General features: G+C 40.5%; 2 protein-coding genes across 13 annotated transcripts in view; one reads left to right on the forward strand and one right to left on the reverse strand.

The window, feature by feature from the left end:
- Positions 1–14,478, reverse strand: part of NGEF (neuronal guanine nucleotide exchange factor) — a 96,800-nt gene that overhangs the window by 19,297 nt on the left and 63,025 nt on the right. For all 4 annotated transcript variants that reach the window (XM_075937389.1, XM_075937392.1, XM_075937391.1 and 1 more), the window contains 3 exons: positions 9,938–10,212; positions 585–745; positions 206–358 (listed from right to left, as the gene is read on the reverse strand). In XM_075937389.1, coding sequence (XP_075793504.1) covers positions 206–358; positions 585–745; positions 9,938–10,212 — 589 coding nt within the window. The remainder of the gene's footprint in view (positions 1–205; positions 359–584; positions 746–9,937; positions 10,213–14,478) is intronic.
- The window catches only part of NEU2 (neuraminidase 2), a 132,715-nt gene that overhangs the window by 14,354 nt on the left and 103,883 nt on the right, over positions 1–14,478 (forward strand). For 4 of the 9 annotated variants that reach the window (XM_075937395.1, XM_075937393.1, XM_075937397.1 and 1 more), the window contains exons 2-4: positions 4,250–4,331; positions 12,610–12,727; positions 14,079–14,127. The gene's annotated coding sequence lies outside the window, so the exon portion shown is untranslated. The remainder of the gene's footprint in view (positions 1–4,249; positions 4,332–12,609; positions 12,728–14,078; positions 14,128–14,478) is intronic. The other 5 variants (XM_075937394.1, XM_075937396.1, XM_075937401.1 and 2 more) reach the window with 3 other exon arrangements.

Genomic DNA, 14,478 nt, shown 5'->3' on the forward strand with positions numbered 1-14,478 from the left:
TGTCATCTGACCCTCCAGATAAAATTTAATTAATTGTTGAAATAGATTCAGGTCCAGTTCAGGGAAGGGCCAGGGCTCGTGTTTTTCAAACCAATTTACTGATCCTCTGCAAATGACAAATTAAAAATAAGATGGTAGCATCTTGAATACAAAATCTGGTGTTGGATTCTTTGCAAATACTCTAGAGTCAGACAATAGCACTCACAGAAGTTGTTTGTAGGCTCTCTCCTGGTAGGTCTGGTTGGAGACGTAGGTTACGTACACCGAGAAGTGATTAACTGTGTGCTGGTAGACAATGTCACAAACATCTGAGATGACAATGTTCTCTTCCACCCGCTGCTCAAGGTCCAAGAGGAAACTAGATGGAAAACCCAGAATTCCTATTAATCATGACCTGCAATTAAATTCTGGGACCCAAACTATTTGGAGGGGAAACCAATTAGTACCACTGCATACCCTTTAAAGTAGGTTAAGTCTTCACCCAGCAGATTCCTTTATTCCTCCAGGACAGAGGTCACCTGAGCTAGTAAAAAGACCCTGTTCCTAACTCAGCAGAGTCAAAAGACTAATAGCAGTTGTCTTACCGCTCGCTGACAGCCATGACATCCAGGACGTTGGAGAAGAGGATGTGAGCCTCAGATGGATGTAAGATCTTTTTCAGACGTTCATTCTCCATGAAGTGAGACACCAGCAGATTCAGACTTTTGTAGTACGAGGCTTCAGAAGTAACCAGTTCAAACATGGCCTTGGGGAAAATCCCAAAAAAGAGATATCAACAACATAGCCTCTGAAAGCTCACCGGCTTGATTAGTGATAATGAAAATGTTCATACTGTGTATCAGTCACTCCAAAATGCAATGAAAGCTCAGTGTGCAATAGTAACATCCCTTTATGCACTATAGATGATATTACTAGGAAAGTGACTCTGAAATGACCTTGCTAAGACACACAACTTCCGCCTCTGCCTAGTCTTCTGTATCCTGCACGATTAGTTTGCTGACTAAACAAAGCTCTACTTTGCTGTGTGCACTGCACTAATGAACCAACCTACTGTACCATAGTTGTAGAAAAACAATACAGCATCAAAAACAAATAGCTCATCAGTAACTGGTGTTCCTAAATAATATAAAGATTCACACTCTTAAAATGTGCCTGTGCATACCATACGAGCCAGGAATCCTCTCAACCAGGGGGTATGTGTGCCCCTGGGAGTACATAGAGATCTTCTGGTGCTATAATATTGATATCCCAATTGATTTATTTTATAATTCTATGGTAAAATGGGAAATTAAGCAATTTTCAGTAATACATTTTTGTATTTTTATATATAATTTTGTAAGCAAGGTGTTTTTATTGAAAGTGAAACTTGGGGTAATTCAGAATCCTGAAATGGATACTGTGGTCTAGAAAGGTTGAGAGCCACTGCTCTAAAAAGCTTTGACTGTTTGAATGAGTAACAGAAAGGTCCTGCCTCAAGCCATGGAATACTCCATGCAAGACTATATAACGAGGCCTAAATAAACTCCAAGAGCATTCCAGGAAGTTTCTGGGTAACAGCGCAGATCTGGAACTACCATGATCATTCCTGTTCCTTGCTCTTGAATGTCTGACTTGACCTTGGCTTGATTTGGACTTCTCCTCCTGATTTGGACCATGAAATCTGACTGGGATTCTGACTCTTGATATCAACCCTGGCCCGGACTGAACAACGAACTTCTCTGCTCTTCTCAGCTCAATGATCACAGCTCACAACAGAGAACCATGCTCTGCGCAGGCAGTCTGCCCAGCTGCGGGAAGCAAACATGGTATTGCAGGCAACCAGTCCTACAATCGCAGGTAGCCCAGCCACAGGATGAGAATGCTTCACTACAGACATGCACTGCAGTTGTGTACATGGAGGCGGTCTGTCTCCCACAGCTTTTCAATGGTGACTGAAAAAATTCAGGGGGTTGTTTACCAAAGCTGCCTGCTGTTTCCGCTTGCCCCCAGTCCTAACCCACTGACCAAGTGAAAACAGGATTCATTATTTGCCTCCTGATGGGAGATGCAATGGACTGGGCCTCATCCCTACTCAAACGACCAAGTCCAGGGTATCAAACTTAGAGGCTTTCCTCCAAGAATTCTCTACCATATTTGACAGTCCCCACCTTGCCCACTTGAAAGAGATGGTCCTCTACAAGCTTCAGCAAGGGCAGGCTCTGGCCTCTTTCTGTCCTCCAATGACCTCCACATGAACCCCCAGAAGGTGGAGGTGGTACAAACCTGCGCACCCTCCAAAAATATCAAGGAGCTTCAATGGTTCTTGATGTTCACTAACTTTAAAAGGTGCTTCACCTCAGGGTTTACAGCCCAAAACAGCTTGATTGACAGCACTTCTTCACAAGGACACCACCCTATCTCTGGAGGCTCACAAACATCTGCTAGTACATAGATCCTTCCTGACCCAACACAACCTTTTCTCATTGAGACCAATGCCTCCAATGTAGCAATTAGGGCCACTCTCTCCTAAGGACGTAGTCCACAATATCAACTTCACCTTTGAGCCTACTATTCACGGACGCTAACCCTGGTAGAATAGAACTATGGAATTCTAGACCATTTCTAGCCATCAAAGCAGCCATTGAAGAATGGTGCTACCATCTGGAGGGTGTACAGTCCTCAGTATAAGAATACTTGGATCACAAAATACAGGGAGCCCTCTGTCAAGCCAGAGTGATGAACCAGAGGCAGCTTCATGGGTCCTATTCTTCACACTCTTCAGTTTTACCATCACTTACTACCAGTAGAACTGAGTCAGCAAGTTCCAGAATGTTACTTTTCAGACCCCCGCTTGACTATTCTTGGGTTTATTGACCTCTGAACCAATCCTAGGAGCAGCAGACCATATACAGGCTTGCCGATGATGGGAGCGGGGGGAAGATGGCAGTTGATTCCTAGGGCTCCTGGCCACCGCCACCACTACTGTGGCAGTGGTGGTGGCCAGAGCTCTGGGACCTTTAAATTGCTCTGGAGCACTAAGTAGTGCACTCTGGGTGGCCCTTAGGCCCGCTTGGGGAGGCGGGAGTGCAGCACACTCCAGGCAACACTGAGGGCTGGGGCTCCTTCTGCCTGAGGCCCCACTCCTTCTGGAGGCACAGAGCCAGGCCTCCCCTTCCCCCCCCATCTTGCCCAATGGCCCAGCCTGGCTGTCAGCTCCCCTGACCATGTAGGTTTGCAACTGGAAGGCTGCACCTCCTCTCTCAAAACAGATTTGCTTTCACAGCTAATAGGAACAGTTCTGATATCTGGGAGAGCATCAGGTCTCTTTCACTTACCTATTGACTTCCTACCAGTAGTGGTCACCATGACCAGCTTTTCAGATGCTTTGTGTTGGGACTGAAGCAATGGTGAGGGGCTCAGAAGATTTGCAATCTATTTTCAAGTTCATCACACTCCTTTTCTGCCAATTCACTTGAGCAATTCACTTAACATCTATGTGACTTGTTTCCCCACCTGCAAACTAAGGAAAACACCTCTACCTCCAAGGGGTGTTGCAACAATTAACTCATTTCCTAGTAGGTGTTCAAATACTACAGGAATTGGGAACCCTATAAATGTCTATTGTTGTTTAGTGCTGTAAGATTACTCAGTCGTGTATAAGAAATCAGCTGTTACAAATAAATAACTGGGATCCACAATAGATTTATTCAGGTTGGGGGCTGTTCTTGGAGCTGTCAGACAAAGAATAACATTTTTCTGAATGAGGTAAACCTCCATAAAGATTCATAGTGGCATATTTCAGGAATTTTCCTTTGAGTCACCTCTTTGAAGTTAAATCCATCTTCAGAATTCCTGAAACAACAAAATACCAATTCTACTGTTGTAAACCCCAAATCCAATTCTAGAGACCATGATGGAACTGGGACTAGGAGAAGAGGAATGGTAGCACAGCTTAGTATGTGATGTGGCTCCTTCCCTCTTTTTTTCTGGAAAGCATCGACCAGGCATATAGTAGATCTGTGATCTTAAAAAGCCATCCCATTTAATGTATGTATGTGGCCTTCATGGAATATTTAATTTCTCCAAAAAACTAATTTTGTTAAAGAAAAAAGGTTCTAGCCTTGATGTAGTGTTATCTTCCCGAGTCTGCAGGCAGCCAGAAACAATGGCTTAGATGTGTGAACAACACAATTTTATCAATCACATAGGATGTTAACTAATGATGACACTTTAAACGAGGCATTAACTATGTCATTCCTGATCATTTTAGCAGATGGGATGACAGGAAGTGAAAATGAAGACCACGAGGAAGTTAGCAGTTAATACAGGGGAAGAAATGCAGAATGAAAAAAGTAAGTAGTCTTAAAGGCTGTTTATATGCCTACTGTTTAATTATTAAATGAGACAAAACCACTTGGAAGTGTTTGCGAACAGAATTAGAGGAGAGGGATGAGACTGATTAAAAGGTTTTTTCTTAATTCTGTGTAACCAGCTTTTCCAAATCTAATATCTTGGTGACACAATTTGTTTTTAACCTACAGTACAGTAATACACTCAAGTCATTACATTCACATTCTGTCACTTCCTCCAGGGCAGTTCACTGTGAGAACCTGAGTAATGTCTCTTCTGGTTTGTTCTTCTATTTTTTGCATCATTAAATTATCTTCCATATAGTTAAAGAATGCCCTTGATGATTCATATTTTGCTGTACTTAAGGCTCAGCAGATGTCTGGATAATTAAAGCTACCCATTGGTGATTTAGTCATTTCTAATAACTGTTCCAATAGCATGTCATTTTTTTTGTCATTTCCTCCTGACCCCTATGGTCTACAACACATGTACATCACATTTTCTTTTGTTTTTCCCATTCCTGTGTTTTAGCCCCTATTATCTTGCAGTCACACCTCCTGTTGTTGTTTTATATTTTTCTGCTCTTGCATTTGCTTTTGATGTCAAGTGCTACCTCTTCCTTCTTTCCTCTTTATGTCTTGCTTATCATAATTGTACTAATATTCAAATCTGTGACTTACCCCCGTCACCATTTTTGGTAGTGTGAACAAGAACACAACTGGTGTCATGAAGTACCACTTGTTGCTCTTCCTACCTGTTACCAAAGTTTCTTCTATTTTGTATTTTTAAAAAGTGAATTCTATTGCTCCTTTTATTGGTCATTGCTAACTCCCATAACATCTTTTATTCAAGCCTTCTCTGCTTAAAGTGTCATCTGGAGTGAACATATAATCTCACCCTACCTGTCCTATTATAAAACCTACTTAAATCCACCCTGTTGGCTTTGAACAAAGACAGCTGATACCCCATATGCTCAAACAAAAAACATTGCCTGGTCTTCACTCTCTGCAAAAGACATCTCAGTATTAACAGATACTCCCGAAGGAACTCTGCATTACTGCATACAGACAGAATTCATGTCCTCCATAATTTTTTTTTCTCCGCAGGAGATATATTCTGTCAGAGAGGACTGCAGGTGGCATGCCTTTCTCTCACCAGGGTCTGCTGTGGCCCCAGAACAGAGGGAGCTGACTCATCAGCAGTAGCAATCAGCAGTAGACAGGGAGGAAGAAAGGCTGCATTCCTCAAAGCATTGTGTCTGGAGGACACATGTGGGGAGGTGGTACAGGGCATATGTATGTGTGTGGCAAGAAAGAGAATGATTTATCAGGCTTCTGGGAGTAGGTTACAGACTGGGGTTGAGAAGGGCTAGTGAAAGGGAATAGACCGTGGCGGGGGCTGAAATGAAGTGGAGATGCAGGGCCATGTGGGGATGGTGAGAAGAGGGATGACTGAGGATGGTGCAGGGGTACAGGCAGATATGACCAAAGGGAGAGGCTAGGGCCAGGGTCTGTATGGGGAGGCTCCCTAATTCCCTAACAAGTCTCCCTCTGAAAAACTCCTGTCCCATATGACTCCCTCCAACACCCAGCCACACTCCTGATTCACTCCCAGGATCCTTCCCAACTATTATTTTATAGAATCATAGAACTGGAAAGAACCTTGAGAGGTCATCAAATCCAGTCTCCTATTCTCGTGGCAGGACCAAGAGTCATCTAGACCATCCATGACAGGTGTTTGTCTAGCCTAGTGTTTCTCAACCTTTTTTTATAAAGTACCCCCTTTAAAAAAATTATAAGTACTCCCAGTACCTACAGTTTTCAGACATACACATTTTTTTTCTACCATTGCAACATATTAGTTTAAACAACTTAATCTTAGCTGGGTGGGCAATGAAATTTTTGGGTGTAAACAGTACAATAATAATAAAATGCTGTAAAACTTAAAACAAAAATTCAGTTTTCTCCAAATTTCAGTTGTGTTGACGTACTCCCCAGACTTCTCTTGAGTACCCCTAATGGTACTCGTATCACTGGTTGAGAAACACTGGTCTAGCTTATTCTTAAAAATCTCTAATAATGAAGATTCCTCAAGCTCCCTAGGCAATGTAGTCCAGTGCTTAACCACTCTGACCATTAGGACTCCTAATGTCCAACCTAAGCCTCTCTTGCTGCAAATTAATCCCATTTCTTCCTTTCCTATCATGAGAGGTTAAGGAGAATAATTTTCCCCCTCCTCCTTGAAAACTGTTATGTTGCTTTTCAGTGTTGTTCTCTTTTCCAGACTAAACAAATCCAGTTCTTTCAGTCTTCACTCATAGCTTAGGTTTTCTAGAACATTAATCATTTTTGTTGCTTTTTTCTGGACTTTTTTCTCTCCAATTTGTCCACATGATTCCTGAAACATGGCATGCAGAAGTGGACACAAACTGCAGCTGAGGTGTAATCAGCGCAGAGAAAAGAAGAAAAATTACTTTTCATGTCTTGTTTGTAACACTTCTGATAATACAGCCCAGAAATTGTTTAATTTTTTTTTCAACAGTGTTATGCTCTTAACTCTCATTTAGCCTGTGGTTCACTATGACCCCTAGATCCCTTTCTGCAGTACTCCTTCTTAGGCAGTCATTTCTCATTTTGTATGTGTACAACTGATTGTTCCTTCTTAAGTGGAGTATTTTACCTTTGTCCTTATTTAATTTCATCCCATTTACCTCAAACCATTTTTCCAGTTTGACCAGATCGTTTTGAATGATAATCCTATCCTCCAAAGCACTTGCATCTCCTCCCAGCTTAATATCACAAACTAAGTTTTTGTTAATGAGAAGGTCATGCAAAATGGTATCAAAAGCCTTACTATAGTCCAGATATACCACATCTACCACTTATCTCCACCATCTATAAGGCTTTTAAGCCTGTCAAATAAAACTATCAGGTTTGACATGATTTGTTCTCAGTAAATCCGTGCTGAGTATTACTTATTATCTTCTAGATGCTTGCAAATGGATTCTTCAATTATTTGCTCCATTATCTTTCCTGATACAGAAATTAAGCTGACTGGTCTGTAATTCCTTGGGTTGTCCTTATTTCCTTTTAATAGATGGGCACTATATTTGCCCTTTTCCAGACTTCTGGAATCTCTCCAGGACTTTTCAAAGAATTATAATAGCTAATGGCTCAAATATCTCCTCAATCACCACTTTGAATATTCTAGTATGCACTTCATCAGGCCTTGGTGACTTGAAGACATCTAACTTGCCTAAATAATTTTTAACTTGTTCCTTCCCTATTTTAGATTCTGAATCTATCCTATTTTCATTGGCATTCACTATGTTAGGTGTCCAATCACCACCAACCTTCTTACTAAAAATCAAAACAAAATAATCATTAAGCATCTCTGCCATTTCCACATTTTCTGTATTGTTTTTCCCTCATCACTGAGTAATAAGCCTACCCTCATTGGACTTAGTCTCGTTTCTAATGTATTTGTAGAATGTTTTCTTGTTTCTCTTTATGTATCTAGCTAGTTTTATCTAATTTTGTGCCTTGACCTTTCTAACTCTGCCCCACATACTGTTTATATTCATCCTTTATAATTTGACTTTGTTTCCACTTTTTGAAGTACTTAATGTCTCCCTGAAAGACTACCACCTGTCTTTGTTTTTCCCTTAGACTTGCTTCCTATGGGATTTTACCTACCAACGCCCTGAGTTTGCTAAAGTTTGCCTTCTTGAAATTCATTGTCTTCCTTTTGTTGCCTTTCCTCCTACATTCTTTTGAATCATGAACTCCATCATGTTATGATCACTTTCACCCAAGCTGCCTTCTACTTTAAAATTCTCAGCCAGTTCCCATCATTTTGTCAAGATCAAATTTAGAACAGCCTCATCCGTAGTGGCTTTCTCCATTTTCTGGAATAAAAAATGGTCTCCAATACATTCCAAGAACTTGTTGAATAATCTGTGCCCTGCTGTGTTAGTTTACCAATAGATGTCTGAGTAGCTGAAGTCTCCCACTGCCACCAAGTCCTATGATTTGGATGATTTTCTTAGTTTTAAAAAATTCTCATCTACCTCTTTCCCCAACACTGGTTTAGATGCCTTGTAGTAGACCCCTACCTGACATCACCCTTGGTTTTTACCCCTTTCATTCTTACCCAGAGACTGTCTTCTATTTCCATCTCAACCTGTGTTCAAGTGTATACATTTTTCCCTGTCCCTTGGCTCCTCCATTACCCTGGCTCTCCCAAACGTTTGCACTGCTTCCAAGAGGTGTGAAAAATTCAGTTCTATATTGTAATTTTAATTACAAAGTTTTGTATTAATTTCCCTGGTAGGAATCTATTTGTCAATAAATATTTCCTGAATCTTTTTTTCTGTCTGTATTGTTAGGGACATACTTGTTGACAGATATTTTGAAATAAATTATCAAAAACATTGAAAATGGCATGTTTATATTATGTTACTTTGAGAAATAAAATACAAGGAATTTTGCACAACACAGATATTTTAATTTTTGTAAATAGAATTCCCCCAAGAGTAATAATATAAAGTGCTTCTAATGAGGTGTCTATATGCTTTCCTGGATGAAACATAAAGGAGTTAAATCCCTTCACTGGTCTGAGAGGAAAAATATCCCAGAGACACTGCCCGAGGTGCAAAGCTTTCAGATACTACCTAATAACAGAGACCGGTTGGGTTGCTGAAAAGAGGTACCGAGATTGGTGTTTCAAGAGCAAGCAAGTCATAATGAACATTTTCACTAATGTGTATATCACTGCAACAGCCCTGAGTGTACAGTCAACAACTCACTCAATGCATTATTTGATACAGCCCTATAAATTAACAGTGCTCATGCATCCTCATTGACCCAGTTTTGCATACTACAACCCGTTATTCTGTTTTAAAGGTATCAAAGTATCAACATTGCAAAATAAGGAAACTCCACTGGGCTGAAGACCAACCCTTTCATTCCTTTTATTCCACTTAATGTTTAAATATATTAAATTTTAAATATATTAAACAAAGTTTCCTAGGAAGAAAGTAAGTATCTGAAGAGCATAATCTGCTATGGAAGGAGGTCAAAAAGAGTAACAGAATTAGTACTTCATTACTTCTTTATTCTCCTTATAAATTAATAGTAGCAGTAATGAGAAGCTATGTTCTCCATACTCCACTGAAGTGAGATTCTCTTCTGGTGATGGAGGCATGGTACAGTCAGGGCTTAAATTCTGAGACTATTTCCTAGAACCTTCCATGACACTATCCCCATTCAACTCAGGGACATAGAGGTTTCAAGGGCTTTACCGTAAAGGGGGTGAAGCACTCCAAAGCTACAGTCTCCAAGAGAGGTGCTGGGGTGTCCAACACTTTGAAAATAGGCACCAGCTGAATTTAAGCCCTGGCTATAGGACTTCCTCATGCTCTTTAGAAAGTGAAGCTCATTAACATTAAATATGGAGATATGTGATAGACCACAATTTGTCACTGATTGCAGTGGAACTTCCTTATTTTTGAATGATATTTGTTTTGAATTAAGTGACTCTAGCCACACCAATTTTAAGCAAAAATCCAAGAGAGAAACTTTTTATTCCCTTGCATGCCTTCCGTTACCTCCTGCAGTTTGATCTCATCTGGTTGAAGGATATTCAGGACACCGCTGCTCCTGATTTCTGGAAGATCCTGCCACAAGTTAAACCTGGAGGTGGGGTTCCTGAGCAAGCTGATTTGGGGAAAGGTCCTGTTTTCTGTAGTATTTGTGGGTTCTGCCTCTGATGGAGTCTCCTCATTGGCTGAGCACTCCTCAGGATCTGTCTGTGAATCCTGCAGCCGCCGGGTTTCAATCTCGTGAAGTGTAGATTTATCTCGATATTCCTGATACAAGAGCCCTAGAAACCAACAGGATGATTAGAAGGCTATTATTGAACAAAACAGGGAAAATAATATGGATTTTGGAGTGAATATTTTACTTTAAATTCATTGAAGCAAAGAGGTAGAAAACATCCATTCTAGAGTGAAAGAAAAAAGGCAAATGTTGATTTCCAAGTTTCAATCAAAAGGGGAAAGAATAAAATTATGAAACTATGGAAATGCTGGATTCTACATGTATCAGTTTGTATATGTGAAAAGCAAACTGTCTCATTTCTCTGTGGGGTCTTTAGAAAGGTCTGTAAGAAAAGGCTCTTTCCTGTATCTTTATTTGATGCTACTGTATTACTAAGGATCTATATATCTGCTGGGGAGGTGGCATTATATAAATCTTTTACTTTAAGGGTCCGACCTAATTCCCATTAAAACGTAGGGAGTGTTTTTCATTGACTTTAGTGGGGATAGGACAGGTCCTTAGAGGAAGGGTAGTCAGGTCATTAAAGCACTGGATAAACCAGGTATCAGGGGCCTTGGCTCCTTTCCTGGCTTTACCATTATGTTTCTTGGAGAATTTGAACATTCCCCTTAATCTCTTTTTTTCCTCTGTTCTCTGTAATACTTCACAGACTTGTAAGGAGAATACATTATTTAATGTTTGTGAGATGCTTGAATACTATGGTGACAAGTGCCATAGAAAAATAAATAAAACTTTAAGGCAAAACTGCAATCATTTTTTCAGTCTACCAGTCTTAGAGATTCTCCTCACTCATTTGAACTACTAAATGTTTTACAACAATATGTAATTGCAATTTATATTTCAGATCTTACAACTAGGTAAAACTCTTCAGACAATATTTATAGATATATTCATTTAGTTCAGTGAATCTGGTAATCTACTCTCTCATCCTCCAGTTTTATGTATATTTAAGATTGAGTTGGGTTTAGTGTTCAGAACAGGCAACTGGAAGTCAAAGTTCCTGAATTTTATTCTTAGCTCTAACAACCACTGGATTTTCCTGGAGGTCTGACTACCAGAACAGGGGAAAACTAAAATAAACATCCTCAAATGAATGAAATGAAATGTTATACTTAAAACTATTGAAAATAATAAACAATCTCCAAATGTATCTGGTCATCTAATTTATGTCTTTTGAATGCATTCACTCTTAAGTTCCCATTGAATTTCCCAAAATTTCTGCAGAATCCATGACAGGGAAAATTCCACTGAATAAGGCAAAACTTCTTTCTGATTTTCAAAGGTTTACCCTTAACAAAAAAATTCAAAATGATATTGTACTTGGAAGTTTTTAAGATCTAGTGTTTCTGATAAGGCATCTGCTAGTTGTCCCCCTTTGCCCATTATAGTCATCTAGTGGAACCCAGGAACTAACTGCTTGGAGCTAAAATATGAATTACTGAATTTGACTAATCTCCTATTACTCATTCATTGCATTTACTTAAGTTAAAAGAATGCAATTTATATCCTCTCCCTTGGTTTATACTTGAATCTTAGATGTGTTGTTATTGTTAAATGAACAAGGATGCAGGCATCAGCCATTGCATAAATGCTCCATTTTGTTTTACTCAATAAGGATTAAATTTATTTGGTAAACTGTATAAATGATGTTTTATCCCACAAACAGTTTTCATATATAATAATATAAGAGACAGGCCAGGAGTTCATGTACCAGATATTTCAACTTTTTTGAAACTCAGTACCAATTAGTTTGAACCTATATTTCTATACATACTAAGTTATGATGGGAAAACTGTGGGCAAAAGAAACAAATTACCACATTCTGTGAGTATATCCTATAAACGGTTCTTTCTGGAAAGATATTCAAGACTGATTTAAAATAGCAATAGGATTAGCTGTACCTTGGAAACCATACACTTTTCTGTTAGCTTCCTACACTATAAATGTAGAAAAAAGACTTCCCTGGAAGTTTATCACAATGCTACTTGTATAACTCTCATAATCTAATATGCTTATATAATTTCATCCATGTTGTTACCTGTTAATTGTCAGTAATTTGCTCAGCCCTAATACAGGGCATGTAATGAGATGTACAGAACATTTTAAGGTTGTGAACAAGCATTGACTTTAGTGAGACTTCTCATATAGTTAAATTTAAGTATGTGCTTAAATGCTCAGCTGCACTGGGGCCGGTATGCTCACTGACTATATAAGGAGACTACCTTTTCCCTAGTAGAGGAGACACATGGAAGGAAGGAAGGAAATTGTGCTGATGTATCATATTCTACTTTGTTTTTGTTTTATGGAATGTAACTTATTCTCTTTGTAAATATTTAGAAGCAATTCTTGTAATAAGGATCGGTGGGGAAAACTCTCTTCTTCTGTTTTTGGGGAAGATGAAATAAACCTTTAGGCAGTGAAATTCTTGTTTTGTTAATAGGTTCCCTATCTGAGCCACCTTTCATTAGATTTGCCAGAGGAAAGACAACAACTCTTTCCAAAGGAGCTTTCAGTCCAAAAGCAGAGGCAAAGTAAGAAACAGACTCGGATGAAAAGAGGTAAGTTGTGATAGGGTGATGCAGTTTTTCCTCATAAGTCTGGAACATCATGAGTGTCATCTTAGGTAAGATTGAAGAGAGAAACACATTTTAAAGAAGGATTTGATGTTAGAGTGAAGCATGCCTGGTGCACTGCATTGGAGAGGGTGTTCCAGACACAGAGAAAGTATGAAAGCATGAAGATGATGGAGGACAAAAAGGAGATAAAACCTTCGGGTTTATCTCGACAAGGTCCTGCGAGAGGGTGCACCCCGCCCACCTCTCACCTCCAGCCCTCCTGATCTCTCCATTGGTCCCCAGCCCCGCGTAACTTCCCGACCGCCTCCCCCTCGTCATCCTAGCCGGCTGCACACGATGCAGCCAGTCCCCTTCTGAACCGCGCCAAAGAGTCACATGTACACGCTCGTGCTTCACACGCTCCACTTCCCCACCCTCGTGTCCCACCCAGACACCAAGTGGCAGGACCTCCTACCACCAATGGAGGGTGGGGAGCCCCGGTGGGCCAGCCTCTATTTGACCTTGGTTCCATGGCCCACCGGGGACATCTGCTGGAGAATCCTGCACAGCGCGGTGAGCATGGGCGTGTACTTGGCGCGGTTCACCCCCACCTCTGAAACGTGTCTCTTCTGTGGCGTGAGGGAGACCCTGGCGCACATCTACATCAAGTGCGCCAGGCTACAGCCCCTCTTTCGGCTCCTCCAGAACTTCCTGTTGAGGTTCTGGCTGCACTTCCCCCCCCAATTGTTAATTTACGCACATCCCATCCGTGACCCCACAAAGTCGCGGGACTTCCTGGTCAACCTCCTTCTGGCTATGACCAAATTGGCAATCTACAAAACCAGGGAGAAGAGGTTGGCCGGGGAGGGGCCTGCGACTGTGGGGCCTATTTCTGTTGCTGTATCCGCTCACGTATCCGGGCAGAGTTCCAATGGGTAGCGTCCGCTGGCTCTCTCGAGACCTTCGAAGGGCAGTGGGCGCTGTCCGGGGTTCTCTGCTCAGTATCCCCATCCGGTTCCCTCGTTTTAACCCTTTGACCCTCACACCCGTACCTGTTTTTTCATTATTTGTCCCCAGTAAAAAAAAAACTTTGGGTAGAGTGACAGATTTGGGGAGGGTGTTGCTGGTAAGGATGGGAAGCGTTAACTTGATATGGAGGGTGACAAAAGTTGCAGCACATGAAGATGATTTTATTTGCAGTATTTTGGAACAGACTGAAGGGAAGCAAAATGAGTCAGGGAAGTCAAACAGGAGGCTATGATAGTTAAAGCAGGAAATAATTATAGTGTGGAGAGGTATTTTAGACCGACTGAAATTTTTATAAGATTTTGATGAAAGAGAAACTATTATCTAGGATTGGCCTGGATATGGGGACAGAGGAGGAGTCCAAGATTACACTGAAGGTATGTGTACCTCTTGTTATAAAAGTTTTATTGAGCAATAGCTGTCTGCGTATTAGCTGGTTTGAACAGTGCAAATCTTAGAGTTAGAGTATGGAAGCATGAAATTGTTGCATTGATTTAAATGGCTAAAGTAGTAGTTTGCATCCTATACTATTCATAGGTTTTATATATTGTCTATTGTAATTTTGAACCTTTCTCTGATTTTATATTACTTCGTTTTAGCCATTTGTACTAAAAATTGAAAATTGTATGTGATGGAATTAAATTATATCATAACCCAAACACACAAAGGGAATGAAGTAAAGGTGCATGAACAACTTTCATCCTGGCATTCCTAACTTATGAGTGCTT

This window comes from Pelodiscus sinensis, chromosome 10 (assembly GCF_049634645.1).
Source record: "Pelodiscus sinensis isolate JC-2024 chromosome 10, ASM4963464v1, whole genome shotgun sequence".
NCBI classification, from domain to species: Eukaryota; Metazoa; Chordata; order Testudines; family Trionychidae; genus Pelodiscus; species Pelodiscus sinensis.